Source organism: Mchenga conophoros, linkage group LG23 (genome assembly GCF_057382185.1).
Source record: "Mchenga conophoros isolate Kocher_MC1m ecotype Shallow Benthic linkage group LG23, M_conophoros_male_GT1.1, whole genome shotgun sequence".
Classification (NCBI taxonomy): domain Eukaryota; kingdom Metazoa; phylum Chordata; class Actinopteri; order Cichliformes; family Cichlidae; genus Mchenga; species Mchenga conophoros.
Genome location: NC_140547.1, coordinates 46871989 through 46898169, shown reverse-complemented (window position 1 = coordinate 46898169; position 26181 = coordinate 46871989). Strand labels below are relative to the sequence as shown.

The following is a 26181-nucleotide window of genomic DNA, read 5'->3' as shown; positions in this document are numbered from 1 at the left end:
TTAACTCCTTCTCTTAATGTGGACGATCATACAGCTGGCTTCTTGAAAGGGGGGTGGGTGGGGGGCACACTACAGCCAAACTACACAACAGGACAAATGAAAAGAACAATCACAACTTCTCCTGTATCAGTGTGTTGCAGTGATTGTTTAGTTTTACTATCACTCAGTGTTTCTCATCAAAGGCAGTGCAACTGTCTGTGACACTGTGGCACTCTGTCAAGATTTTTGCACATTTGTGTCTCCTTTATAAAGTCAAACAGGATTTTGAATTGTCTGACATTTGCACGGGAATCTGGAGGAGGGAGACGGGCCTTCTTCAGTTTCCTAAGAAACTGTAGTAACTCTAACTCTACTCTAAGAGAGAGATCCACTAATGCCTCGCACCAACACAAACTGGGTTCTGGAGTCAAAGAGCTGTTAGTGTTTACAAATCGAGCGCAGCGACAGGATTGTGTGTCAGAGACAGAATCTCAAAGATTTTTGTGACCCTGATGAAGACCCAATTCTGGACATTCAAACTGTGTTATTAATGTTTTTAACATCTACAGATCATTATCCAGATATTTAATACAAATAAGCATGTCTTATTTTTGTGTTTTATAGATTTGAACTCACATCTCCTGTGTTTAGAAAACAGCAGAACTTTTGTAATTGGCCCAAAAAACGAACCATGTCTGTAAGCGCTGTTTTGAGCCTTTTAGCAAATCTTGCCCTAAACAGCCTGTTGCTGTTACAAAACAGAGGAAACATAGTGGAGTCTAATTGTTGCACCGTGGAGCTCAGCTGAACTCAGTTCTGGGAGTTGAAATCAACAGAACGTGTTTCATTTGACACTGAAACAGTTTCTTTTCCATCCATGAAGGAAGCTTTTGTATTTCACTCAGCAAAATATACAGTCTGGACTGCACAACATTTCAGACTGCATGTGATCTGTGCACAAAAACATCGAGCTTCATGGACACACGCAGGTCCTGCTCCACTTCCTGCTGTTGCCATGGCTTTACTCTCGTCTTGCATTCAGTCTAATTACAGCTTCTTATTCAAACTCTGCACGTCACTAATTCCTGGTCTCTCCTTGTTGAATACTTTTTATCTTCAGCTGTCCTTGAAATCATTGAAAATCATACAGTTATGTCTATAAGACTTTGGACAGAAACAACTTTCTCTAACTTTGGTTCTGTAAATTACAACAATGAATTTGAAATGATACAACTCAGATGTAGTTTCAGCTTTAATTCAGTGGGTCTCTCTCAGCTCCCTCCAAGGCCATCCACCATCACAGGTCAATAATAATGACACTGACCAGTGTACCATTCTGCTGCCTCCTGAAATCCCAGTGCCTCCACCCACTGCAGAGGTAGGTCTCTGCAGAAAGCGCAGATATTCTACTGCTTTTTCTGTTAATGATGAAGAGGAACATTTGATGCCCAAACGCATGAGACTGATGAGTTCTGATGTTCCAGTTTCTTCAGTTCCTCCACCTGCTGATGCCAGCTTTCATGCAAAGGACACTGACAAGATCATTAATCCAGATTTGAAAAATGATCGTTCATCCCTGGATGATGACGTGACGTTTTTCATGTGTCCTAGCGATGTTCCTCTGCCTCCGAGACCTCCACCCACTGCAGAGGTAGGTCTCTGCAGAAAGCGCAGATATTCTACTGCTTTTTCTGTTAATGATGAAGAGGAACATTTGATGCCCAAACGCATGAGGCTGATGAGTTGGGATGTCTCTAAGTCTCCAGCTGCTGAGAAGGAGTATGTTTGCTTTACGTGTCCTGAAGACAAGAGGTCTGAGTTACCTCTCAGCTCCCTCCAAGGCCATCCACCATCACAGGTCAATAATAATGACACTGACCAGTGTACCATTCTGCTGCCTCCTGAAATCCCAGTACCTTCAAGTCCTGCCCCTGTTGGAGTTCTAGAAACTGTTGATTTTCCTTTTGTTGATAATTAAATACATGTTTGTGGTAATAAATACATTTTTGAGCAAATACATGTTGAGATGATTCGGTTGCTTATGATGGTTATAATTATCCAAACAGTATTATTCCTAATAAGATCTTTACTTTTTCTACTTATTTTCTCCATGACCTATTTTGATGTCTATTTTGAAGATCCACTCATATCGTGACAGTATGCTTATTCTCAGTAGAGTGTATAGCCACATGTGAACAAATAATAAATTAAAGTCACTCATTAACAACTTACCACATACGCCGGAGCTGAATTCAAGATGTAAGCAGACGTTTCACAGATATCTTGGTTGTCTTTCCATTTCCTACACTAACAGTATCCTGAGAATTGGCTTATAGAGCTGATATAAAGGTGAAATTTGATGACTTAATCGAAGCATCATCAGCTTAAATGCAAATGAATCCACTGTACTTGAGGTAACCTAACACTGACCATGAACGCCACAGTCACTGTGCGCCAGTCCAACACAGTGCTTTACTGTGAACTCACCACAGTACTGCAAACTACACTCAAAAAAATGAATGAGGTGGATTGTTCAGTGTATATTAATTATTTATTTTCATTTTACTTAAAATATATGTTTTTGTTAAGTTAACATATGTTTTTCTAATCAAGTCTACGTAATTGTGTCTATTATTCAACGTACATAATACTAATGTGTTACTTGATCGCATAACATTTAAGTTAAGTCAATTAGGATCGATATACCTTGTATATCCACAAGGTGGCAGTAATGCAAAAACAGTTGTAATGAAACCGCGCAGAACAAGAAGGTTTCACGGCTTGTGCCTGCTCATGCACAAGACTTCAAATTTAACTGAAAAAGGCTGTTTTGGCGCCAAGCTGCTGTTTCTTTGAGAGGTAAGACCACTTTTTTCTTTGACTATGTTGTGTAGTATCTATATGTCCAGCATGGTTATATTTTGCGTTTGTCTTACAAGACATGTTATATCGTTTGCGTGTGCTTGTTTTACATTAGTTTTACTGGGTCCTGGACATGCTTATTTTGTGGACTGTGTAAGAAACATTTTTATTGTTTTTTGTTTTATTAAGGGATTAGCTACAGGGGTTCATGGGGTTATTCTTTCAAGGGGTTATTTTTCCATTTGCTTTCTTGGGATTCCTTTTCTGTAATCCGAGAGTCGGAAATATCGAATAGGATAGCAAGGATAGCATAAAGTGACATTTAAAATCCAAAAAGTCAAGGGCGAAAGCCACTGTGACACCATTGTTCTGCTCTATCAGTAATCTGTATTATGTAAAAATGGTCTGTAAATACAGCATGTTTCCTAGCGGAGTTATACATATCAATGTAGTTATAAATTACAGTTTGTGAAAGTACACACTTAATTTTTTTAATAAAATTATTCAAGACATATGAGTGGACAGACAATGGAGGTCGACAGACCTGGTGATAATTGCTTCTATAGAAAGTTAGCACATGGCAGTGTCAATCTCTTGCTTTTCTTCTGAGTAGTATTTTTATTTAGTTGTAATTCAAACAATAATTTGCTTCTTGAAATTAAGGAATTAATTATTTTTTTTCTTTATAAATCTCAGATCCTGCCTTTACCTGCTCCCTCCTATACTGATGTGGTGTATGTGGTATTGCTGAGCTTGTATGTGGTATGTGAACTGTTATACTTTTAAAAACAAAACTGTTTTATAAGTTAAGTTTTCTTTTGTGACCCATCCCATGCCCCTGTTATTTCTTCTCCACATCTGAACCATGGTAAAGGTTGCAGTTCAAGGGCCTGAGGCATGAAATTCTTTTCAGATCAGCTGTGATCAATATTTTTTGGAACTTGATAAATAACAATAAAAGCTGTAATGGCTCCATTAGCATTTTGTGTAAATGTTTGTGTTAAAATTATAGCTTTAATGAGGTCTTACTACATTAGTTTTAGTTTGTATATGTGTACATATAGTATGTATATTTACAGTACAGTATGTTGTGTTTGTTGACATATTTTCAGGTGGAAGCAGAATATGTGAGGATTACTACTGCTGCACATGTTCCAAGGCTTTTTACACAACTTGACCAATACACCAATGACCAGCTCATAAAAGTCTTCAAGAAAAAAGGAGGCGTTGCAGGGAAGAAAATTAGACAAACTTTGGCCCCAGCCACACAGGTGCGTTATTCTGTTGGTAGCAAAATATTATGGCTAATAAGATCATTTTCAAATTTAAACAGCTAGTGTATGGTAGCTGCACAGTGCACTTACATTTATATTAAGCAAGACAAAGTTTGGTACTCAAAACGTTGGAAAATTTAAATTACCTAAACATATGTAAAATCTGATCCCTTGATTTAGGTTAAACCAGAAGTGAATGTTTTTATGTTATGTTTTGAATGCAAAAAAGATGATGTATTAGTTTGTCTTTACCTCCATTATTGACATATATAATGTGGTGGAAACCCTGCCCAACAGGTTAACTATTCATGTCCATGTGATGATTAGTTGGTCTTGTGTACATGTCTATCTGTGCAGTGGATATGTCATTCATTTTGCGTATAATGTGAGTTTCTGTCATCCTAAAGTATATCTGTTTTCTCTTCCTGTATCTCTGCCACTCTCTACAGAAGGAAACCATTGAAAAGGGGAGGGAGTGTGTCCTCAGGGCACTACCTTTTTACCTGAATGAAGACCCAAGCATCTTCTTCAAAGAATAATTGGTTGGTAATTTTAGTTTAGTTTTTTATCTGTATTAAACCAAATTTTGAATAACTAATGTTGTTGCATGTTGTAATGTTGTTGTTGTTGTAATTTGCATGGAACCTGTTTAAATGTTTTGGGAAATCTTCTTGTATACCCAAACTATTTATATTTATCGTTGAATCTGTAGTCTAAAATAGTGGCGCACTGGGGTGCATGTTCCTAATATTGTGTTTACGTCATTAAAGGGTAGCTTTGGCCCTTTTTCTTTCTTTTTTTAAAACTGGATGCCATTTTTCTATGTTTTTGTGTCTAAGCTACAGCTGTTCAGAGGGAGCTGGAACAAATTACCCTTGCTATCTTTACCATCGAAAGAGCTGATGCCAGCACTCCTCCAGCCGATGTGGGTGTAAGCGCCAGACGTCTGCTTTATATTTTTATTTACGATTGAGTTCATGTTTGTTTTATAATTCATAGATTCATTACATAAGTCATCTTTTCAGGATTAATAAATGTGAAAATATATGTGTTTACATAAAGTAATTTTAAGTCACTGTTTTGGGATTGGAACCTAAAAGGGGGTACCTCTCACTTTAATTATGTAAGTGCAATAGTAGCATGAAACCCTGTGTGAGAGGGAAGGGGAGGAGCATGGACAGAGAGGTTAGGAGTCTCACGGTTTTCTGACCGTGTGCACAGCTAGTTCTGGATAACTGCTATTTTTTGGAACTTTCATGCTTTTTAGGAAGGAGTTCATTGTTACATCTTCCGTTTGTAATAAATAAACAGTCTTCAAATCATAATGCAACTGGAAGCATTTCTTTTGGAAACCAGGAACACGCGTCAGCCATAGACTCTTCTAGACTTTTACACAAATGCTCACTGAATGTGTTGGCAATAAAATAAATTTTAAAAAATAAGTTGGATGTACTTAATTCATTTGTGTGGAACCTGTTGACAAAATAGATTTATGTAAAACTAATTAATAAAGCACAAGGTGGCTGAAAATATAATATTTGAATTAATCTAACTTAAATTTAACATTTTACTGCCACAAATAAGAAATGTGTTGAAGTAACTAATCTAAACTATTTAACCTGAAAATATATCATCTATGTTCATACAACATAACTTGATTTAGTTAGTCTTAAATATGTCTTGTTAATCTTAAGTAGTTTTTTTTAAATTAGATGAACTAAAGATTTTTGCTTTAAACTAACATAATTCAATTTCGTGGAACCTGTTGACAAAATAATTTTAATTAAAGTCAACGTTTCATTTTTTTGAGTGTAAAGTGTTTATCTTCCAGTCCAATCCAATCCATCTTTATTGAGAAAGCACTTTAAAAAACCCAGGACAAAACCAAAGTGCTGTACAGTAAATGAGTTAAGAACAATAGAATAAAACATAACAGTAAAAAAATAAAACACATAATACATAAAAAATGTAAACAGCCCTATATTTCAAAACAAGATAAAACAGCAAAAATAAACTAAAAAACTCAAACTAAAAACCAACATCTTACAAGGTGTCAAAGGTCAGGGTGAAGAGATGAGTTTTCAGGAGTGATTTAAGAACAGGCAGAGAAGAAGCCTGTCTAATCTCTAAAGGCAGATCGTGTCACAGTTTCAGAGATGCTGCAGCAAAAGCACGATGTCCTCTAAGTTTACGCTCAGTCCTGGGAACATTCAGGAACAGCTGATCAGCTGACCTGAGACAGCGGGTGGGTTTATAAGACTGTGGCAGCTCAGAGAGTTAAGATGCAGCTAGGTCATGGAGAGCTTTAAGAGACATTAATACCAATAAGCTGCTAACATGATGTTGTATTTTATTTACATGTCTGTTTTAGCTCTTTAACATTTGCATCTGTCTAACTGGCTAACCATGCAAGACTATTGCAAGCATTGCTCTGTAATAGTGCGACATTTTGGACCCCAGGAGGTCCTTCTGTATCTGCACGATGTTTGACCTGCAGTCTTTATAGCCGCCTATGTATATTCTTTTAAACCTTTTTATTGTTTTTAAATGATAGTTACGGACCAAATGTTAAACTATATAGTTGAATATATAGTTAAAGTGTTTCTCTAGATACAGAGAAAGGTTTTACATCAAAAGGTCATCTGTCTGCATATAAAACAGAAGCTTTCATGCAGATGCACTTCCTGTTTAGAGACTTTGAGGTTTAGGTAGTGACGGGGGTGATTTACTGAGCGTGTAAGTTTTCCTCCTGTCAACACACTCTACAATGCCGCCCACATGCCACTCCTGTCCAGTCTTGAAAGCAAAACATGTATGTATAGTATAAAATGGTGAAATGCTGATTTCCATGTTTCAATTGAATCACTTGATTGTAATCAATTGATTGCAGAGACTTTTGTCAAGACCCTATAGAATCAGAAGTCCCGTGAACATGCACTAATAAAAGCTGCAGTTGTAATAAGGGATAAAGTGGTGTGCACAATGTGTGTTTGGATAAGATGTCAGTAATGCATTCACATTAAAATCACAGGGTTTCTTTCTTTTTCTTATTTTTCTTACATATCATGTAAAAAAAACACTCCTGCAACATTTTTTCTCTGCCACAGATTTAGGAGAGGAAGAGTCCAGCATTTCAACACTCATGCAAATGTTAGTTTATTTGATAGGTGCATCAGTAGTAATTATTTAAATTAGAGTTTTCAGCAGTGTTGTTGTATTTACAGCAAAGTGCCTGCAAAGTGTAAAAACTAATTAACTGATGATACTAGACCCTTAAAAGAGATAAACACCACTAGTCAAGTCATAATGGCTACTTACAAATACATAAGCACTCAACACAACCCACACAGTGATCTAATGCACAAAAACAAAGGAGACTTAAACTGGCTGAATCAATTACTGTAAAGAAAACATGGAGGAAGGCTTCCTGTGGTGTCTGGCTGCAGTATAGGTCATAAACCTGCCTCCTGCATTACAGCAGACAGGTCAGGGGTCAAATGAAAAGCAAAATGTTTACCTCAGATTAGGGATGCACCGATACCACTTTTTTGGAAACGAGTACGAGTGCTTGCATTTCAGTACTCGCCGATACCGAGTACTTAATAAAAACATGATTTAAATTTACAGGTAACAGCTTTAGTCCTATAATTTAACAACAAACAAACAAGGGACTGGTTTGGAATTAAGAACATTTATTTAAAATGAAAAGCATGTTGTATGCAACATATTACAGAATAAATAATTATAAAAAAATTTAAACAGTGACAGTGCAACTCAAGTATTTTTCAGTTTATTTTAAACTCTGCCGCTTTGGACAACACAAGGGGCATTAATAAACATCTTTGCCATTTAGTGCACAATATGTGAATAAACTAACAACATCCACTGACATAGAACTGTGGCAGTCAGTGCAACTGAGGTAGGTATTAACATCGAGTCTAAGATGACTCACTAAATGGAGAGAAACAGTGAGTGGCAGGGTTTTTTAAGAAAAGTAGCTTTTCTGCATCATCAGCAGTCAGACTGTTTCTGTTTTCATCTATAATGTGTGACACTGAGCTAAAAAGCCTTTCACTGTCCACACTGCTACATGGGGCTGAGAGCTATTTACAGGCTATTTTAGCCAAAGTGGGGAACCTGATTTTGTTGACACCCCAGTACTTCAGAGGACTGTCTTCACGAGGGCTTGGGGCCTCTCCGAGGTATGTGTCGAGCTCAATGGCAGCACCTGCTGCCAGCGGCAGCCTGGGCCTTGAGGAACAGTTTAGCAGGAGGTTCTGCAGCTTCTGCCCGACTCCCCTCTGCCTCACCTCTAGAAGCTCCTGCTTCAGGTGCAGCTTGGCCTCTGGAGCAGTGTTGTTGGAGAAGAAGCGCTCTTTATACCTGCACAAAATTCATAAATGTATTAATATGTGGAAAAATAGGACTGATGTCATGTAATACGTGCTCTTCCAGCGTGTCTGTACGTCCTGCTGCAGTCTCTTTATTGGCTGGTTGAGCTGTCCCTGAATGTCCTCGAGGCGGGAGTAGGCTAAGGCGTTTAAAATGTTTAAAATGCCCAACTATTTTCCGTCCCACTGCTTTAGCATCAGCTATGCTCCTCTGTGCTAATAAGCGTGGGTAAATAAGCGTGGGCAAACTCTTTGTACTCGTTGTCGTGTTGGGATTTTAGGTGCTTGATTAAATTACTTGTGTTAAATGCGCTACCTTTAGAGCCTCCTCTGGACAATTTCGATGAGCATAATTTGCAGTCCGCCTTTGTTTTCGTGTCTTCGTTCACTTTGAAATAGTTCCACACGGCTGACTTGTCTCGCCTCGCCTTCTCCCAGCTCTGAGATGCAGCCGGGGCCTGGGGGCGGGCACTCGGCGCCTGTGATTAACCCCTTACATGCCGCTCAAATATAGACAGGTCTCAGACCGTGGTATCAGTCCTCGGTATCGGGGAACTTTTAACGAGTACTTTAGAAAATGCGGTATCGAGGCCGATACCAGATACCGGTATCGGTGCAACCCTACCTCAGATTAAATATTTCCCAAAGTAAATTGGACTGAACTGGCCAGTTAAATACACGAGGGGATACAAATAGAAAAAAAAAATCTAAAATCAAAGAATGAAAACCAACTATTAATTTAATACTTAAGTCTGTGAAGGTTCTCAGTCATCCAGGTCATCGTAGTCTAAGGAGCTTGGAAGGAAAAGCGTCTGGACTTCTTGAGTTGCTTGAAGACGTTTCACCTCTCATCCGAGAAGCTTCTTCAGTTCTAAGGGTCAATGGTGGGGAGTCCCAGACTTAAAACCAGTGGGAGTTTCCCCCCAAAGAGGGACAAAGGACCCCCTGATGATCCTCTACCTAATCACATGAGCCAAGGTGTGAAAGCGGGTGTGGGTCCTAATCAGCCAGGGTTTCGGGTGAGCTCATTGTGAAACCTGGCCCCACCTTATCATGTGATTTCCTGAGGTCAGATGGCCCAGGATGTAAATGGTCTGAGATCCCTTCCCAGACGCCTTAACGTCCAGTGAAAACAACACATCATTTTCTCTCCAGTTACCCTCAGCAGTCCAACAGACCTCCAGCACCAGTAAAACTTTAACCAGAAATTGTTTATGGGACATGTGTCGTTATTTATGTTTGTGGAAATGTGCATTAAAATTAAAATAAAGATGCTGGTGTCTGACGTTACTGACTTCCCAATTGTGTGGCTTCTGGTGTGGCCTTCACAATTCAATTTTCAATTCAATTTTATTTGCACAGCGACAAATCACAACAATATAAAGTCGCCTCAAGGCGCTTTATATTGTAAGGCAGACCCTACAATAATACTTACAGAGAATAAGCCCAACAATCATATAACTCCCTATGAGTGAGCAGTCTGGAGACAGTGGGAAGGAAAAACTCCCTTTTAACAGGAAGAAACCTCCAGCAGAACCAGGCTCAGGGAGGGGCGGGGCCATCTGCTGCGACTGGTTGGGATGAGAGAAGGAAGACAGGATAAAGACACGCTGTGGAAGAGAGACAGAGGTTAATAACAGGTATGATTCAATGGAGAGAGCTGCATTAACACACAGTGAGCGAGAAAGGTGACTGAAGGAGAAATACGCATTGCATCATGGGAATCCCTCAGCCACATACACCTGTTGCACTACACAACAAATGCAAGCATGTCAGTTTTATTCATTTTATGCTCATCTTCGTACAAATTTTAAAGGTAATGCAGTCAAAACTTTGTAAGTATCTGAGTGATTGGATGAAGCGGTTTGATGACGTAACACGCTATTTTAGTTTAAAATGCTTATAATGTTATGATAAATAGTAGTTTTGTTGTTACTTTTACAATATTATCCATCCTTCAGTTTCAGCGAACATGACAGTTAGCAGTGTAATAATTCCTCTGTGATAAAGAAAAATTAGCCTGTTTTCTTTTTGTGTGGGAGCTCGCACAGTGTTTCAACTTTACAGCCTTTTAATATGAAAGTCCTGTCAGTACACTTCCTTTTTACATCATTTCACACTTGCCCCGTGAAGGGCAACAGTCTGACGTCTGCTTAGCCAGGAAAGCTTCAGCTTGTTTCTTTCCGCACATCTTCCTCTTCACTGTCGGTGGCTCACAGACATGTTAACAAGCATGGACGTATCAAAACTTTGCTTGATTTTGCTGTTACCACTAGCTGTGTCCCATGATGCTGAAGGTAATACAAGGAAACTATTTTCATTATGCATTATTAATATTTTTAAATTTATAACCTCCTTGCTTTTAGTTTAAACTAAACACATTATTATGGGATTAAAAAGATGGTTTAACATTCACAAAATATAGAAACTAAAGTCCTCTCTGACACAGGCTGAATCTTGTATTTACCGTATTTTGCTGTCCCTGTTTACAGAGACTGTTGTGAAGACAGTCAGGAGAGAACACGATGTCACTCGGATTTGCAACAAGGAAAGTCAGACTACTATTGTTTTGATTATCTGTAAGATCAAAAGACAGAGGGACACAGGAGGAGAGTGTCATCTGCTGTATCGACACGGAGAGAACGTTACTCAGGAATGTGACCCCAGGTTCTCAATAACAAAAGAAAATCAGACTGCCTTTCTGGAGCTGACCAGTTTAACACCAGCTGATAGTGGGAACTTCACCTGTGAGTGTACAAACACTGAAGGGACATATATTGTCCATATCAGTGTCACTGTGGAAGGTAAATGCATTTTGGTTTCTTTATCTGACACAGTTATTCAGCACTGTGTTAGCATTGTATTGACCTGCTTATGTGTTTTTTATTCTTGTAATTTGTTCATTTCTTTTCTTCTTATTTTCACTTACAGCAGTTTAAATACTCTCACTGACTCATTTATCAGGTACATCTTTGAACCGAGTTGGACCACCTTCAGCCATCAAACATGTCTTCATTTTTTGTGGCACAACAAGGCGCTAAAAACATTCCTCAAAGATTCTCAAGACATATTGAAATTACATCATCACACAGTTGCTGCAGATTCGTCAGCTGCTCTTACTTGAAGCAAACTTTCCGTTCCACCACATCCCAAAGGTGCTCTGCTGGATTGAGATCTGGTGACTGCGCAGGCCGTACATGATTTGAGCGCCGTGACATGGTGTGGTATCCTGCTGGAAGCAGCCATCAGACGATGGGTATTTTTTGGGCATAAAGACATGAATGTGGTCAGCAACAACCTTCAGGCAGGCTGTGGTGTTTAAATGATGCTCAGTGGTTACTACAGGGTCCAAAGTTTGCAAAGAAAATCCTTCACAGAGCATTACACCACCAGCAGTCTGAACTGTTAGAAATCAACTCATCGGGCAAGGCATCGTTTTTTTAGTCTTCTGTTGTCCAGACTTGCAAACTGTAGCCTCAGCTTGCTGTTGTTAGAGGACAGCAGTGATATCCAGTGTGGTCCGCTCTGCCTCAAGGTTTGATGTGTAAACAGCATTTTTACCCAGAGAATCACAGCTCACTGGATATTTTCTATTTTTCAGACCATTGTCTGTGAACAGAGATGATTGTGTGGGAAAATCCCAGCAGATCAGCAGTTTGTGAAGCACTGGGACCAGTAACATGTGCCATGTTGCTCTGTTTGAGCATTGATTTGCTGACATTTTATTATTTTATTAACCTTTATTTAACCAGGAAGATGAAGCTGACATGTGATTGACAAATGAAATGAACACTGAAATATTTGTGTTACACCCTGAACAAGTATACCTCATAAAGTGGCCAGTGAATGTATATAAGCAGTTGGACCAATTTCAGTTCATAGTAATATTCAGAAAAGATGCAAAAGAAGAAGAAGAAGACAAAAGAAAAGAGCACAGTGACAATATTTAAAGCTCTGTGGTTATAAAACTGGGGTTTCATTACTTCACTCAGAGTTTCAGTAGACGTAAACTGTGTTTGATTTGTGTTTTGATTTCCAGGAAATGAAAGTAAATGATTTTACTGACAAATGCATCATTTCAATGATTTAGACACAAACGAGGCCCACACTTCAGCAGACAAATCTTTTTCCGTTTATCTGCCCGGTGTTGTGATCATCTTTATAACTGGAGTTATCGTGGGATTTATCTACTGGAGGAAAAGTAATGGGTGAGACTATTTTTGCTGCAGTAATTCAAAGATGATATAGATGTAGAGAAAGTAAAAGGAAACATCACATTTCAATAAATGAGAATTCGCTGTATGTTAAACATCATGTCTAGAATGAACACTTTTTATCCTTCCAAAAATAATTATCATTATTAAGAGAGAAGATAATATAAATGTAGATGTTCTTACTTGATTTTTCTCTGTTTGAATGTGAATAGTGTTACACTAATGCTGACATCCTTTCTTATCAACGTGGCTGCTTAAGGTCAGGAACATCTGGAGTGTCTGTACCTGAAAATCCCAACGGTTTGGTGAGCAATTTATTGCTACGATCTACAGCAGCTAGTTAAAAGTTTGTAGAAATGTAGTTTTTTACCATCAGGGCCTTATGAGCCTATACTGGTGTTTTTAAAAGTTATGTTTGACTTTATGACTTTCTGTGTCGTTTCTGGGATGCTTAGAACTCATATTGCACTGCTGGAAATAGTTTATTTTGATGATTAATTTTGCATTATAATATTTATTTTTGTTTTTCCTGCATTATATAAAAATTGGTGTGTTTCAGAAATAAAACTATGAAGACACTCAAAATAAATTTCCTGTGGTGGGAAACTATGTTGTGCAACTATTTTGTATTTACAGTTTTGAGAGATAAGCCTCTTAAATTTCTCTAACTAGAAATATATGTTCAAAAACAAAAACGATTTTCAATTTTTTGGTAGTTTATTGCATTTTTTTGCAATTTATGTAATTACTGTGCACTTAATGCAGACATATTATTAGAATTTGGGCTATAATGGTTGTATTGATGTATATCAACTTGAAATGCTCCCAAAAATGGCACTACAGCATGTAAAAATATAATATGAGCTCTGGCAGACTTGGTAAAACATGTACATTTATGTTTTAGGATGTTACTTATATAGATAATTACAGATTAGTGTTATAATACTATTAGTGCCAACTTCAGTGTCCTTTATTTTGTGAAGAAGCTCTTACAGAAATGAGCAGAAACATTAAATAATCCAGGCAACAGATGGAGAGATTTAAAGATCAATAGAGTGTGTGGGTAGACCGGGTTGAACTTGATTAATACCTAAAATATTTCACTTTTCTAAAGGATGACGATGAGCCAGATCAGCCCTATACAAACCTTCAGCAGCCATCGAGTGATTCCTACCAGACTATCATCTCAGTGAACCATCAACACGACAACAAGACACGCTCAGCAAGAAGCACAGGAACTGTGGGAGTGGATAATAAAGCTCTATAAACATTTTAAAGTATATAAAACTTTAGGTGACATACTAATATAATAATATTCATATATTATAATAAACGTCCATCTTTTCACACTGGATAGTTGTTTCCCAGTAATGGAGACCATTCAGTCATAATACTCCAACTCAGGCTCTCAGATTTAATACAATACAAACACAATAAACTGTGGCAAACATGACTCTTTGTATCAGACTAGTTTTGTTTTTGAACAAACATCTCATCATAATTTGAACACAATGTCCATCCAGATAAACAGAGAGATCAGTCTGGCTTAAACAATGTTGGTGGTTCACCTTCTACTGTCCTTCCACTTTTATGCACTTCTATTTTAGACATAGTAAAAGTTTCAGTGTAGACACAAGAGGTGAAATAAGGAGGGTGCAAGTCTTCCTGCTTTCACTATAGTCTACCTCACACTGTCAGCCACAGTTACTTCCTCACCAGCATGACTGCACGGAAACTCTGCTTTCTCCTGCTTCTGCTTGTGGTTTTTAGCAGTGAAGGTAAATATATATAATTAAAAAAGAAAAGCTGTAAAGCCAGGTGTTTAAGAAGAAAGCTTTAGTTAGGTTAGTGAAATAATATATGTGATTGATTTTCCCACAACAACAAATATATAGAAACTATAATCCCGATTTTGTTTCATTTTAACTGGAACAATTTATAGAGACTCTTGTGAAGACAATTGGAAAGAAACCCGATTCCACTCAAATATGCAGCAAAACAACTCTGAATATTACTGTGATGATACTGTGTGAGATCAGCACAGAGAGGAGCCGAGGAGAACAGCGTCGTCTGCTCTATCGTTACGACCGAGGCTTTATTCATGGCTGTGACTCCAGGTTCACACTGATCAAAGAAAATGAGACTGTGTTTCTCCACCTGCTCAACTTAACATCTGAAGACAGTGGGAACTACACCTGTGAGTGTGGATTTCGTGGTGGATTGTATGTTCTCCATCTCAGTGTGACTGTGAGAGGTAAAAACATTTTCTATTTATACCCACACCGCAGATTCAAGGTGGATGTTTGGAACTGCGTTAACACTTTCTTTTCTGTCATACATGGTTTGAGGTCGTCATTCCCGCCTGCAGCGGATTAATGAAAGGTTTCAGTCAGGAGATGAACATCTGGAATGTTTTTAAGCTCTTCTTCTGGCTAATTTGTTTAAAATTTCATTATAAAACTGCTCCAATCACAACTTTGGTGTTATTTCATCAGTGAAGTGTTTGAATGATGCAATTGTAACTCTAATGTAATGAAAAGATAAACATGTTTTCCACTTTAATATAACAGGTTAATGCAAATTTCGTGACTTTTCATGTTTTCAAAATGAAGTTTTTTTGTGTGTGTGTGGCAACATTCAACAGACGATGGAGATTCTTCTGGCATGAAGTTCATGGCTACAGTTCCCATCATTTCTGCTGCTGCTTCACTCATCAGTGTGGCTGTGATAACCTGTGGTTACAGCCTGAGGAGAAATCCTCGCAGGTGAAAACTTTTACTGACGCACTTAAACTCATGAAATGACCCTTTGAAATCACTTGAGCACATTACTGCATACAGCAGCCACTGTGGTGTTCAAAGTATCTCATAGGTTCTTTTAAAACACCACACATTAGTTGTAGACATAGCTAGTCTTGTTTTTGAGGTATTTTTCACCCCATGACCTCTGATGTTTTTATCCTAACAGAGAAAACAGATCAGGTCTAACTAACTTAACAGGATCTGAAACTCGCCAGATGTTTGTGAGTTTTCCATAGTTCTGTTTTACACTTAATTGTGCCGAGGCTGCAGTGCATTATGTCTGTGTTTTAAGCTGCACTTTAATTAAATGTAAATGACAGTGTAAATTGTTGTTTAGGACAAAGAGGACCGCTACATGAGCCTTCATCGGCAAAACATCGATGTCTACCAAACTATCTCCTCCGGTCGCCTTCATCATGATGCTGAGGCCGCTGCATGTCACAGTCATGTACAATAATAATCAGAGATGGAGTTTTTACCCTGACTACGTGATCTATAAAACTATGATGCTAGACATGCTATCTATAAAAGACACTGACATTTTAACTTGCCAGCATCATGTGTACTGTTAGTTTGTTTTGCACTGAAAAAAGAGAAAAATATTAACGTCCAGTAAAACTTGTAATGATGTTGTGAATGAATTGCCTTAATTCATGGCTTTTAACACCATTTAATTTCTGTTTTTTATCTGGTTTGAACGTTGAAAATCCTGCCACTTGGCTCTGTGGCCTCTGCCACCATTATGGTTTTTGCTATACTGGTCCACTTGATAGTCATATTTGATGATGATTTTACTTTATTTTGAGTCATTAGAATCAGAATGGGGGTCAGGAAAGAAGAAAAAAGATAAGCTGGGGAGAAAGTTAACAGAAGAAGAGGGAAAAACAGAGAAGAAGAGAAATAGATGGAGAGGAAGAGAGAAAAAATACTGAAAATCTATTTCATCATCTGCTGAAAAACACAAGGAAAAACCAACACAGTGGGGAACCCACAGCAACAACCAATAATATGCAGTAAGTAGGCTAGTAAGTAGTAGTAAATAATAGATATTAAATGTTACTGAGCAGTAAATGGGCCCAGAGGGCCGAGACCTGAGGGCACCCCACCCGCAGCACAGGCCCAACAGAGCCAGGGGGCCGGGCCCCACCGAGCAGCCGCCCAGAGTGAGCCACTAAACACAGAGAACCACTAATGCACTGTGGGTGGGGGCACCAGCTACTGGCAGGAAGTGTGGTGGGGGGAAATAATACGTGACTATTTTTATGTGGAGTGGAATTAAACTGCCATAGAATATGCTTGTGGTGGATTTGACTCAACACAAGCGTATTGTCAAAGTGTTCTTTGGCATGCATCGAGACAGTTTCTCAGATACTGAAGTGACTTGAGCAGAGCCAGTTAAAGCCTACTGTGCTTGAGTGGGCAGCTCAAGTTTCCACGTGGAAGGTTTAGTGAGACAAAGACAGGAAGTTAAAGCTGCTGACTAATAATCTGCAGGTTCCTGATTTGAGTCTCTGTTAAGAGGATGGTGTCTCTGAGATAATTGCTTTTGTGCATCGATAAATAAACAGGGAAATAAATGAATAGAAAAAAGCATCCGAGCGGATGTGCACCGATGGTGTGCCCACTGGTCTTAAAGTGCCTTTGCGCCCCTTACCATTTATGGAGGTCCCATTTGGGCACATTGGCATGGACCTATAGTGTACATGGATATTGCTTTGTATTAGTTCTGGTATATTATACAACACAATAACATGATGCAGTGCTGCTGTGCACCATTTCTGCAAAGAGTGTGGTGCAAGCAAGGAAGATAAGATAACTCTTGCACAGTCATACCTAGTGCAATAATACAACAAAATTGGAAACTGTCCCACCATAACACAATCATTTAGATACAATATTGGACTTTGTTTACATGTAACTGCACAAATAGAATTTAGAAATGTAATTATTGACAAGAGTGAACAACCACTTATAATGTAATCTACAGCTGTGAGCAAACAGCTAGATAGAGAATCAGAAGTGTTGTTTTCTACAAAGTTTGCTGTTTCAGTGAGAGTCATATGTCATATCATTTCAAACAGTGGCGATCCAGAAATGTTGTACAAACGAGTAAGACTAACTATAGACTTTAGCCAAAGTTGTTAAGTTAGCTAAAGAGTTGGGATTGTGTGTAAGGCATAAATAAACCTAAAATGCAATGTTTTGGACGTTCTTTGGCACATTTCCCTGCTGTAGGGGTCTCTGCAAGCATACGGGGCTCTGAGAGGGAACAAGATGACAACGAGGAATTCTACTGGAAACAGTCGATCATGTCTGTCAAAGCTGAATTCAGGGCAAACTAGGCTAAATTAGTGTTTTTAGCTAACAGCTACAGTAAGCATAAAAGTGACTGTTGGGCTATTATTTGTTAACAGGGGCGATTTTAGCCCATTTTTAGGGTGCTTTGGTTCATTTTTGGGGTGCTTCAGCACTTACTTACTTTTTTTTGACAATATTTCCTGTTTGTGTGACACACTACTACTAAAAATATAAAAGGCAGAACTTGGTTGAGAGGTAACATTTTAACAACAAAAGTATCCATAATATTTTTTAATATTTTGTAATAATTTATTTGTAATAATTTATTCTGTTTCAGGAGTGTTTTTATGTATCTGTATTATATTATACAAACTCATTAAAAGTGAATCTCTGTCCAAAATATGCACTCAGTTTACTTCTTACTCACTATGAGCATCATTCATTATTCTCCTCCAGTAATTAAGGTTAGGATATGTATTTTTTTTATTCCAATCCATTCTTCTTTGGCAGCATTTAAATAACCTTGATCAGAATTGATGGTTTTGTTACAGACTTTTCAAAAAAGTGTTTTGCTTTTCTTTCACAAATGTGGGATTAAATTGTTAAAAAGTACAAAACAGTGATGTCATGTTTTGTGACGAGGACCCAGGCACAGAGAGACTTGATGGATTTAATAATCTTTTGATTTAATAAAGAAATTTGCAGACTTGCACAGAGACGGTAAAATTATGATGACTGATAAAGGAGGCGAAGACAACATGAGGACAGGGAGGATGCAGGGACAGAGACGGGGAAGAAGTCTCATTGTGACCAGTAAAGTGTATCTTGGCTGGCTGGGCAGCTCTCTGGGTGCTCAGCCCCCCAAAGCTCTGATCCTAGAATCCTCCCTGAATTGTGTTAATACAGTATGTCAACATGAAAGCATAACTGTACAGGGTGGGCCAGTTATATGGATACACCGTAATAACATAGGAATGGTTGGTGATGTTAAAGTCCTGTTTGTGGCACATTAGTATATGTGAGGGGGCAAACTCCTCAAGTTCGGTGGTGACCATGGTGACCATTTAGAAGTCGGCCATCTGATACCAAATGATACCAAACAAGGTAAAGTAAATAATTTTTAAAGGTAAATGTAGAGGAAACATCAAAAGTTGTCACGGCTGGGGCAGCAGTCGTGTGGTGGAGTGAATGAGGACCAAGATGCAGACGGCGGTGGAGATGCGAGTGGAGATTTATTTACAGTGAAAATAACAAAGGTGAGGGAAGAAGTGAACATCAACCTAAACTGGGAAGAACTAACAGACAAAGCAGAAAACATGAGGGCAGCAGGGAAACACAGAGATGACACGAAGAAGGAAGAGAGACGTGGAGAAACACCGATGGACACGGAGACTTTTCACCTGTTCCTTTTGTTTGAAGTGGCCGAACTTGGCCACAGTAGGACGTGGTCTCCCGGTCGCAGCCCGCATGGGGCCGATGCGATGCACTCTATCAAAGGCGATGTTCTTCACCGTGTCCTCCAGCAGCTTCAGGTGGGTTTTGATGAAGGTTTTGCACTCTGAGCCTTCTTCATCACAAGATCCTGGAAGCACTGATCAATGTAATCTTGGAGAGCCTCTAAACTCTCCCCGTTGTTCTCCAGGGTGTTGGAGATGATTTAGACAAATATTGTTAGTTAGAAGACTATTGATAAGTGTATTTGGTAATACTGAAGCTTAAAGGAATTTGTTCAATTCTAAACTACCATTCGCTTTAATTTTACGCCAAAATCTCCGGCGTCTGACGTCAGTTACAACATGAGTCGCTTACCTCTGTCACTCTGAAGTCACATTGAGTTTTCCTCACTGACTGTTTCAGACAGGATTGTGGGAGCAACACAAAAAGCAGCTTCAGCTGGAAACACACAGTTTAGTGTCTTTGCTGCTCGCTTTAAGTCACAATAAACAGGAAACTCATTGTGTCTCATGTCAGAATCACTCATATACAGGAAAGGAAGAGGCGGAGCTTATTTCCTGCAGGGAGCGGTTAGCAGTCTGTGTCTTTCTCATTTCTGACTCCTAAAGAGCTGAAAAACACAGGCTGTTATTGGCTGGCTGACACTGGGATTAATGTCCTTGAAGCCAGCAGTCTTTAATGTCCAGGTTCAGAACAGGCAGGTGAAAAACAGTCCTTTATGTCCTCTGATGTTCAATAAACTGTCCTGATTACTGAGGGAGCAGAGAAAGTGTCTCCATCACTCACCACAGCTGGATGCTCTGAAATCCTGGAATCCAGCTGTGGAGAGGAGCGCCGGCGGCGTGGACGCAGTTTAGTAATCAGGGAACGGGAGACAGGAGGGAAACACAGCTGGGACCAATTACACACACGAGACAGGAAACAGTAACACAGGACTGTCAAAGTAAAACAGGAAATATAACACAGAGTCCAAAGTAAGGAGACGTGGGACACAGTGAAGACACAGAAACAGAAACCAGAACTATAATCACAAAACAAACTCAGAAACATAAAGAGTGAATCAGCTGATTCAGTGTTTGTGACAAAAACATGGATCCTGGTTAATAACTTTTATTTGTTTGTTTCTGTATTATTTTGTGTATCGTTCTTATGAGCTGTTGTTTTGTCAGTGAAATATTATTTCATTGTTTTAAGCTTTTTGTTGACTTTGAAGTGCTTAAGTTGATATTTTTGAACATTTAATTTGTTCGATTATTGTCGAGTCGATAAAACTGTCAAACGCACAGCTGCTTCCAGCACGGCCGGAGGAGAGGTGGCCGAGCAGACGCACAACACACACAGCTCACAGGTTTGCATTTCTAGATATTGCAGATGTTGCAGAAATTGAGAGTAAAGAACTCAGAGATCCAGCGCTGTCTCCTGCCCCTTATTTATACACCACAACACAACGACAGGCGTAACTCACACAAACGGGTAACATGAGGCTCAGATGCTTTGGACGTGTTCACATATACTGGACACAGAATGATGAAGATGGAGCTGCAGGAAGGAGGAAAAGAGGAAAAACACAGAAAATATTCACAGATGTGGTGAAAAAGGACACGACAGCTTCTGTTTGTTAGTTTGGTTTTTCTTTATTTGGTAAAGATTCAGAAATAAAGAGAAGATCACATGTTTGAATATTATATTAACGTTCTGTAATTACAACAAGTTGTAAAATCTTTCCAGAGTGAGACAGAGACTGTGCAGAGACTGTAGAAGGACAGAGCAGCAGCAGAGCAGTCCAGATACACTGATGATCCTCTGTCAGATCCAGAGGGACACACAGGGCTGATGCTGGACTCTACATTGTGTCTGACAGTGGAGCTGTTCTCAGAGCAGTTCACTCTGCAGCACTGACAGTCATCTGCACTTCATTCCTCTGTCAGTCACTGCTGGATGAAGCTCTCCTCTCCACCTCCCAGTAACATGGCCCAGTCAGAGCGTCTCTACACACAAGCTGCTGCTGCTTCAACCTCTCTGGATCATCAGGACACAGCTGCTCCTCTCTCAGCACACACACTGTCCTGTTTACCATCATGACCTCCACCTGCAGAGAGAAGGAGGAAGAGCAGAGGAGATAAACGAGTGTTTCCAGAGACTCTTCATCAGCTGTCAGTCAGTGATGCAGCACATCCAGTATAAAGAGCAGCAGGGACGTCAGTGCTGGGACTGTACTAGGACTCATTGTTGCTTCACTTTTTCTAATCTTTGGATTTTTATTGAAGTTGCTGAAAATGTTTTTCCCTCCTAGTTTGAGTTTGGACTTTCATTCATTAGAAGAACCTTGGTGTGTCCACTCTGAGCTCTGTAGGAACCCCAACAACAAGCCCAACAATCCAGATGGACGGTTCCAGCTGTTAACTGGAGGAATTCCATCCAAACATCTGCTCTCACTAAATTCTTCCTCACCTACAGACTGTGTTCTTCACTGCTTTAAACTTGGAAATCAATGCAGTCATTGGTCTGCGTGCTGCTTTGTTCAGAGAGCTGATTGGCTGTTGACAGTGTTTGATCAGAGCGTGTCAGCCGTTACTATGGTGACCATAAAGGTGAGAAACAGGAAGTGTTTGTGTCCAATCCTGAAGCCTGTCACCGTTCTCCTCTCACAGCTTCACTGAGAAGCTGCAGCTTTACAGGAAACACTGGATCTTTGTTTCATACTGACTGTGTTTAGTACAATACTGCTGACAGCACCACCCACTCACTCCATCACTCTACTGACCTCAGAGTCTCCAGTCTGTAGTCTGGACTCTGCTGAAGATCAGACAGCTGCTTCACATCTGGATCCTTCACGTTGTTTCCATACAGGTACAGCTCTCTCAGATGGGAGGGGTTGGACTTCAGTGCTGCTGCCAGATAATCACAGCTGATCTCTGACAAACCACACCAGCTCAATCTGTATAAAGAATGAAAGATGTAAGTTTATTAGACAAAGTGCTTGAAATCATTCAGTGTTTCATCATCTGTTCAGAGCTGAAGAAGGTTCAGAATGTAGAAGTTTAGAAAATGGAAACTCCAAACAGCTGAAGCCAACAGGAAGCAGCTTCAAACAGGAAACTGTGCAGAGTTTCAGACTATATGTCCTGATGCAGCCAGTTGGATTTTGGAGATTTGAATCTCTGTTCTGTGACTAAGTCCTTGAATCATTTCTTCCAGTTGGTCCAACAAGACAGACTAAGTATTGGACATGTGTTGTGGCTCCATCAGGGGAGCTTCTAAATGTGATGTGATGGCCCCTCTGGGTCTGTCAGGTCACAGCACTGAAGAGAGCTCAAACTGGGCACACAGCTGTTCCAGTCTGGACCAAAGACTCTATACTGGGACTGAGGGACTGCTTTGACTGCACCCACTGGGACTTTTGAAAGGCTCATGTTCTCACTTAGATCATCGATTTCTACTGACATTTCTTTCTGGGAAAAATGGGGATTACTTTGGAAACAGGAAGTATTTTCCCCAATAAGCAGCCCTGGATTAGTAAATCACTCCAACATGTTCTCAGGCAGAAGAAGCTGTCTTGTTATGAGGGAGAGAAGAAAAAGATTGAGGCACAGAAACCTGTTGAAAGAGAGATAAAGCAGCTAAAATCAGGTGTAAAAGTAAAGCAGAGGATGAGCTGAATAAAGGACACTCAAGGCTGGCTTGGAAAGGAATGAAGTCCATGGTGGGGATGCAGAACAAGGAGCAAAGATGAATGTGATGCTGAATCAGCAGAAGACTTGGACTCATTTGATTCCAGCTTTGATATCATTGATTTCAATGAAGAGCTTTGTGATTGTAGCAAAGGGCTGGTAGCTCTGAGAGTCCCACTGATGAGGTGTTTGTGTGGAAATCTCTTAGTGGGACCAAAGAGAGAAAAAGCCCTGGTCCTGATGCTGTGGGAGGGAAATGATTGAAGTGTGCTGTGAGGAACTGACTGGGAGATTTTCACACATTTTCCAGTCCTCCTTGGAACAACAGGAAGTTCCCAGCATATGGAAACAAAGGTTAAGTGTCCTATGGCACTCAGTGATGATGGTGCTGTGGCCCCACCACCTCCACCTCTTTGTAAAGGAACTAACTGTAATCTGAAGCTTCAAATGGAACTAAGACTTCCTCCACTAGGTGGCAGTGTCTGATGACAAAGTGTTAGTGGAGCTGGCCTGGAGTCAGAAACAGGAAGATGCAGGATTTGGGCTGAAATGGGCAAAAGTGGTTAGCACTAGTGCCTTAGAGCAAGAAGGTTGTAGGTTGAAGCTTGTTGGTCAGCTGGGCCTTTCTGTGGAGGTTGGATGTTCTCCCACAGTCCAATGAAATGCTGCTTAGGTTCATTGGTGCTTCTACATTGGCTGTAGGTGTGGATGTGAGGGAGTGCTTCTCTGTCGCTCTCTGTTGGCCCTGTGATGGACTGCTCACCTGTGCAGGTGGACCACGCCTCTTGCCCTATGACAGCTAGGGCACAGGCTGCAGCCCTGTGAGCCTAAGCTGAATAAACAGTTAGCAAAAATGATCCATAGATGGCCTGAAATCCCCCAGTTAGCAGTTTGGTAGATAGCTATGACATGCTAATCCAATCCAGCAGCTGTATTCTACCTGTAAGCTGATCCCTGCTGAGCCAAAGCACTTTTTCATATACAAATTACAACCTTTAATAGAAACCTATTGGTCAGCATCTTATTAGCCTGCTGTTAGCTTCATTCCACAGAAAACTGAGAGAAACTAACAGAGTTGATAAAGAATAAAGAGAAATGTGCTGATTTAAAGCCTTTGAAGTGCTTCAGATGATCTCTGTCCACTTCTGTCCACTCATTCATTCATGTAAGCTTTCTAATGCAGCTTTGATCTTCACAGTCTGCTTGATGAAACTCATTCTAACCCTGAATGTCAGAGTGTTCCTCCTTCTCTTTCCCATCATTCATGCTGGCAGTGGAGGAGATTTGGATGTTGGACTGTGTTTTGGATGATGTGTGTATGTTTGTGTTGGACTGCTGTCTGTAAAGCAAACGCACATTTTGCTTTGGATTTCAGTGTCACACAGACTTTAAGGTGGAACGAAGAGTTTGAGAGTTTCACAGTGAATTTTCCAGTGGAGGATTTTTCTTCTTCTTTGAAGGTTTGAAATGTGAACATTGTTCTGCTGCAGTCAATGGACTAAACCAGAGAAGAAGAAAACAGACTTTACCATGAAGATCCTCAGTGTGGATCAGTATAATATCAGCCTGATGTCTGCAGTTTAGTGTCAGCACAACTTTCACATCATATTCATCTCAGCACAACTAAAACATGCTGACTGACCCCAGAGTTTCAAGTTTACATCCTGGACTCTCCAGGAAACCACACAGATGCTTCACTCCTGGATCCTGCAGCTTGTTGTTGAAGCTCAGGTCCAGCTCTCTCAGATGGGAGGGGTTGGACTTCAGTGCTGCTGCCAGATAATCACAGCTGATCTCTGACAAACCACAGTCCCACAATCTGTATAGAGAATGAAAGATGTAAGTTTATTAGACAAAGTGCTTGAAATCATTCAGTGTTTCATCATCTGTTCAGAACTGAAGAAGGTTCAGAATGTAGAAGTTTAGAAAATGGAAACTCCAAACAGCTGAAGCCAACAGGAAGCAGCTTCAAACAAACACAACAAGAGAAAAAACTCTGAATGTTTCACATTAAAGTCGTACATTTCTCATAAAAACAGGACAAAGACTTGAAAAAGTCGTGTTTTTCCTTCCAGGAACCACATGGCTTCACTTTTAAAGGTGAAGTGTGACAGAAATGGACATATTTGAAGTCCAACACCTTTTTCCAGTCACATTATTAAAGCAGACAAACTACAAGCTCATTTTCATTGCAACAAGTCATCTTCTGACCTGGACTAACAACACTGGTCTCTATGTGCAGCTGGCTGTGAGACCAGTGCTCAGGGAGCGTCTACAAAGTGCAACACTGAAAGAACATCACACACTCATTTGCTTCCAGCACTTTCACACAAACATCTACTGTCATTATTGTCACCAAACTCTGTGGATCCTTTATTGCAAATTCAAATGGGATCAAATGGTCAGACAAAAGAGGGTTATGAGGAAATATGATGAAATGTTGTGTATTAGCAGCAAGTTATTGAATCTTTTTCCTCAGAAACCAAACAAAATGATTGACAAACATGTTTTTACAAACTCAGTGTTGGACTTGGATCAGCAGGATAAGCTGATGTTTAAAGGCATTTGAGTCTCGCTGTATGAGAGTCCAGTTCTTACTCAATATTTATGGATGATGTTCTTTCAGTGTTGCACTTTGTAGACGCTCCCTGAGCCTCACAGCCAGCTGCACATGGACCAGCTGACATTACCCAGCATTAGAGGCGGCTGTAAAAAATTCATGTTCCCATTTAAATGGTTTTAATTTGAATAAAACGATGTTGATTCATTCAATCCTGAATCGATGTTTAATATAAATGTATTTTGCCAGAATCTCAGGTTAAAGCTCACAAACTATTTCAACAAGCAGCAAACAGATAAAACAGTAAATGAGAGCAGCTAAACACACAAAGATGGAAACACAGAGCGTGGATCGTTCACTCGACGGCACGTACACGGACACGCCGTCGGGGCTGAAAGTGGACAGCTCACAGATCCTGAAGCTGCAGGTTTCATCTGTCTCCAACCAAAACTGAGTGAAGCAGCAGCAAAAGAAGATCCAAACTCTGCTTCACGTTTGATCAATATGCTCATGAATTCTCTCTGACTTTGGCTGTTCCTGCCTGCACAGCTCTCTCTCTCTCAGTGTACTCCAAGAACAGCTTCAAACATCTGTTTCTGCATCATTCACTGTTTATTAGCCACCAGTCTGCTGTTGTGTTCAGTGCTGTCGGCCTCTGACAGTAAAGCCTCATTTC

At 39.8% G+C, this 26181-nt stretch overlaps 1 protein-coding gene and 1 long non-coding RNA gene across 2 annotated transcripts in view; one reads left to right on the top strand and one right to left on the bottom strand.

The window, feature by feature from the left end:
• Positions 1 to 26181, bottom strand: part of LOC146548161 (NACHT, LRR and PYD domains-containing protein 12-like) — a 192740-nt gene that overhangs the window by 125857 nt on the left and 40702 nt on the right. Inside the window, exons 10-11 of the mRNA XM_085265035.1 lie at positions 24588 to 24764; positions 22039 to 22212 (exon numbers count right to left, since the gene is read on the bottom strand). Of these exons, the coding sequence (XP_085121161.1) occupies positions 22039 to 22212; positions 24588 to 24764 (351 nt within the window). The remainder of the gene's footprint in view (positions 1 to 22038; positions 22213 to 24587; positions 24765 to 26181) is intronic.
• LOC146548162 (uncharacterized) lies at positions 2492 to 5486 on the top strand. The gene is made up of 5 exons (XR_014890901.1): positions 2492 to 2838; positions 3538 to 3603; positions 3954 to 4112; positions 4565 to 4657; positions 4955 to 5486. It is a non-coding gene; the product is annotated as an uncharacterized LOC146548162 (long non-coding RNA).